This window comes from Penaeus vannamei, chromosome 40 (assembly GCF_042767895.1).
Source record: "Penaeus vannamei isolate JL-2024 chromosome 40, ASM4276789v1, whole genome shotgun sequence".
Classification (NCBI taxonomy): Eukaryota; Metazoa; Arthropoda; class Malacostraca; order Decapoda; family Penaeidae; genus Penaeus; species Penaeus vannamei.
In genome coordinates, this window is record NC_091588.1 from 23379046 (window position 1) to 23381545 (window position 2500).

At 36.6% G+C, this 2500-nt stretch overlaps 1 protein-coding gene across 1 annotated transcript in view; it reads right to left on the reverse strand.

The window, feature by feature from the left end:
* The window catches only part of LOC113809466 (NPC intracellular cholesterol transporter 2), a 4878-nt gene extending 4559 nt beyond the window's left edge, over positions 1 to 319 (reverse strand). Inside the window, exon 1 of the mRNA XM_070117269.1 lies at positions 161 to 319. Within this exon, the coding sequence (XP_069973370.1) occupies positions 161 to 227 (67 nt within the window). The 5' untranslated portion in view covers positions 228 to 319. The remainder of the gene's footprint in view (positions 1 to 160) is intronic.
* Positions 320 to 2500: the final 2181 nt, after the last annotated feature.

Genomic DNA, 2500 nt, shown 5'->3' on the forward strand with positions numbered 1-2500 from the left:
AAAACAAAACAAAACAAAACAAATCAATTAGTTCTACATCCATCAACAAAACCTATCCACCATATAACCTATCCCATTTTCTCTATCTCTATTCTCTATCCAAAAGCATCTGTGTATAAGGACGACGCATCTACTAGCCATCGTGTTTCAGAAGACTTACCGCAGTCTTGGAAAACGGTTGCAGAAGCGACAGACACAATACTCAAGATGGCGAGAGAGACACGCATTTTTGCTGAAGAGGCGTTGAAAGACTAGAAGGCGTTGACTGCTGAGAAGAGGACGCAGGGAGGGGAGTTAGATATGTTTAGAAGAGGATGCAGAAAGGGCAGTTAAATGTTGAATGTTGAGAAGGGGACGCAGGAAAGACAGTTAAATGTTGAATGTTGAGAAGAGAACGCAAAAAGGGCAGTTAAATATGTTCAGTAATGAGAAGAGGACGCAGGAAAGACAGTTAAATGTTGAATGTTGAGAAGAGGATGCAGAAAGGGCAGTTAAATATGTTGTGTTGAGAAGAGGATGCAGAAAGGGCAGTTAAATATGTTGTGTTGAGAAGAGGATGCAGAAAGGGCGGTTAAATATGTTGAATGTTGAGAAGAGAACGCAAAAAGAGCAGTTAAATATGTTGAGTAATGATAAGGGGGCGCAGACAAGGCAGTTAAATGTTGAATGAGAAAACTTAAAAAGGGCAAGTGGATATGTTGAGTGTTGAGAAGAGGACGCAGACAGGGCAGTTAAATATGTTGAATGTTGAGGTCCTGGACTTTCAGGTTACACAATGTGAGGTTTATGATGAAGATTCAATTAATTATGAAAAATTGTTTCTAAAGAGGAAGGGCTACTAATGGTGAACTATAATGTCTTAAAATGTATTCTTAAAAGCAAGTAGAAAGACAGGAAAATAGATCGATGGGTAGATTTATAGGGAGAGAGTGGGGGGAGAAAAAGAGAGAGAGCGAGAGAGAGAAAGAGAGAAAGAGAAAGAGAAAAAGAGGGAGAGAAAGAGAAAGAGAGAGAAAGCTAGAGACAGACAGGCAGACAGCCAAATAGATATATAGACAAGACATATAAACAGATAAAGAGAAAACAAACTCAGTAAGTGCGAGAACCAGACCAACAGACCAAGAAACCGAACAGTACCTGAAAAAAATCGAGACTTGCGGGAAGTCCTCAGTCCTCAGCCTTATATATAGACGACGGGAGTGCTGTAACGTTCAGAGCTCATGGGAAGAGTAACATGTGCGTTTTGGGGCTGTGGCGCCGCACTTGTTTCGTTCCCGAGACTGGAAAGAGAGAGATAGTAGAGAAGAGAAAGGGTAAAGGGTAAGGGGAGGTGGTGAAGTGAGAAAGAAAGGTGGAAAAAGAGAAAGGGGGAGGAGAGAGAGGGAGATAGAAAATAAGACCTGAATTTGGGAACTGATGAAATCCTACATAAATTCCATGTTCATACAAATCCCGAACATTCTATTACCTCAGGAAATTGCTAATTATCACCGATAAAATTCTGAGGTACCAAGAAATTCCAAGATTCCGAGACTCAAAATTCCCAAATATATAAAATATATATATATATAATTCCCCTGCCTATGAAATTACTAAATTCTAAGCCCTAAGCACATTATCCCCGAAAAATCTTAGACCTCAGACAATTCCCCTAAATGTGAAATATTCGATAGAGAATTCCTCAAAAATTCCCCTACATATGAAATATTCGACTGAGAATTCCTCAATAATTCCCCTACATATGAAATATTCGACTGAGAATTCCTCAAAAAAATCCCTTTACATATAAAATCTCAACTTCAGGAAATTCCCCTCCACATAACATCTGAGAAAGCAAATTCCCTTCCACTTAAAATTTTATGGGAATATTTGAATAATAGACCTAATTATTTTTCGGTATCATCCCGTTTTTTCTATAGTTAAAATCACGTTTACTCATCATTTAATCAGTTCTATCATCTCTAAAATGACCCGAATATATAATGAACACAGAATATAGGTAATATATTAAACAGCTGTAGTCTGAATATACGCTACCCCCCCCCCTCCCCCAATAAATATCATATTAATGATATGATATAGTCTTCTAGGTCATTATGTAAATGACGATATATAGATAATATATATATATATATATATATATATATATATATATATATATATATATATATATATATATATATATATAAGCTACACATATGGGCACGTTCATGTGTGTGTGTGTGCTTGTGCGTGTGAGAGAGCAAGTGTGTGTGTGTGTGGGCGAGATACCGTCGTATTTTCACACTCACATGCGGTAACCTTGAAAAATAAGTGTTTCATGTAGTGTCCGCGTGATGACAACTTGGGTCTATGACAAGCTTGCGACATCCTTTTCATATAGAGACGTGTATATGTATATATATATATATATATATATATATATATATATATATATATATATATATATATATATATGTCAGGTATAAATAAAAGCGTTCGTATGGTTTGAAAATTATGC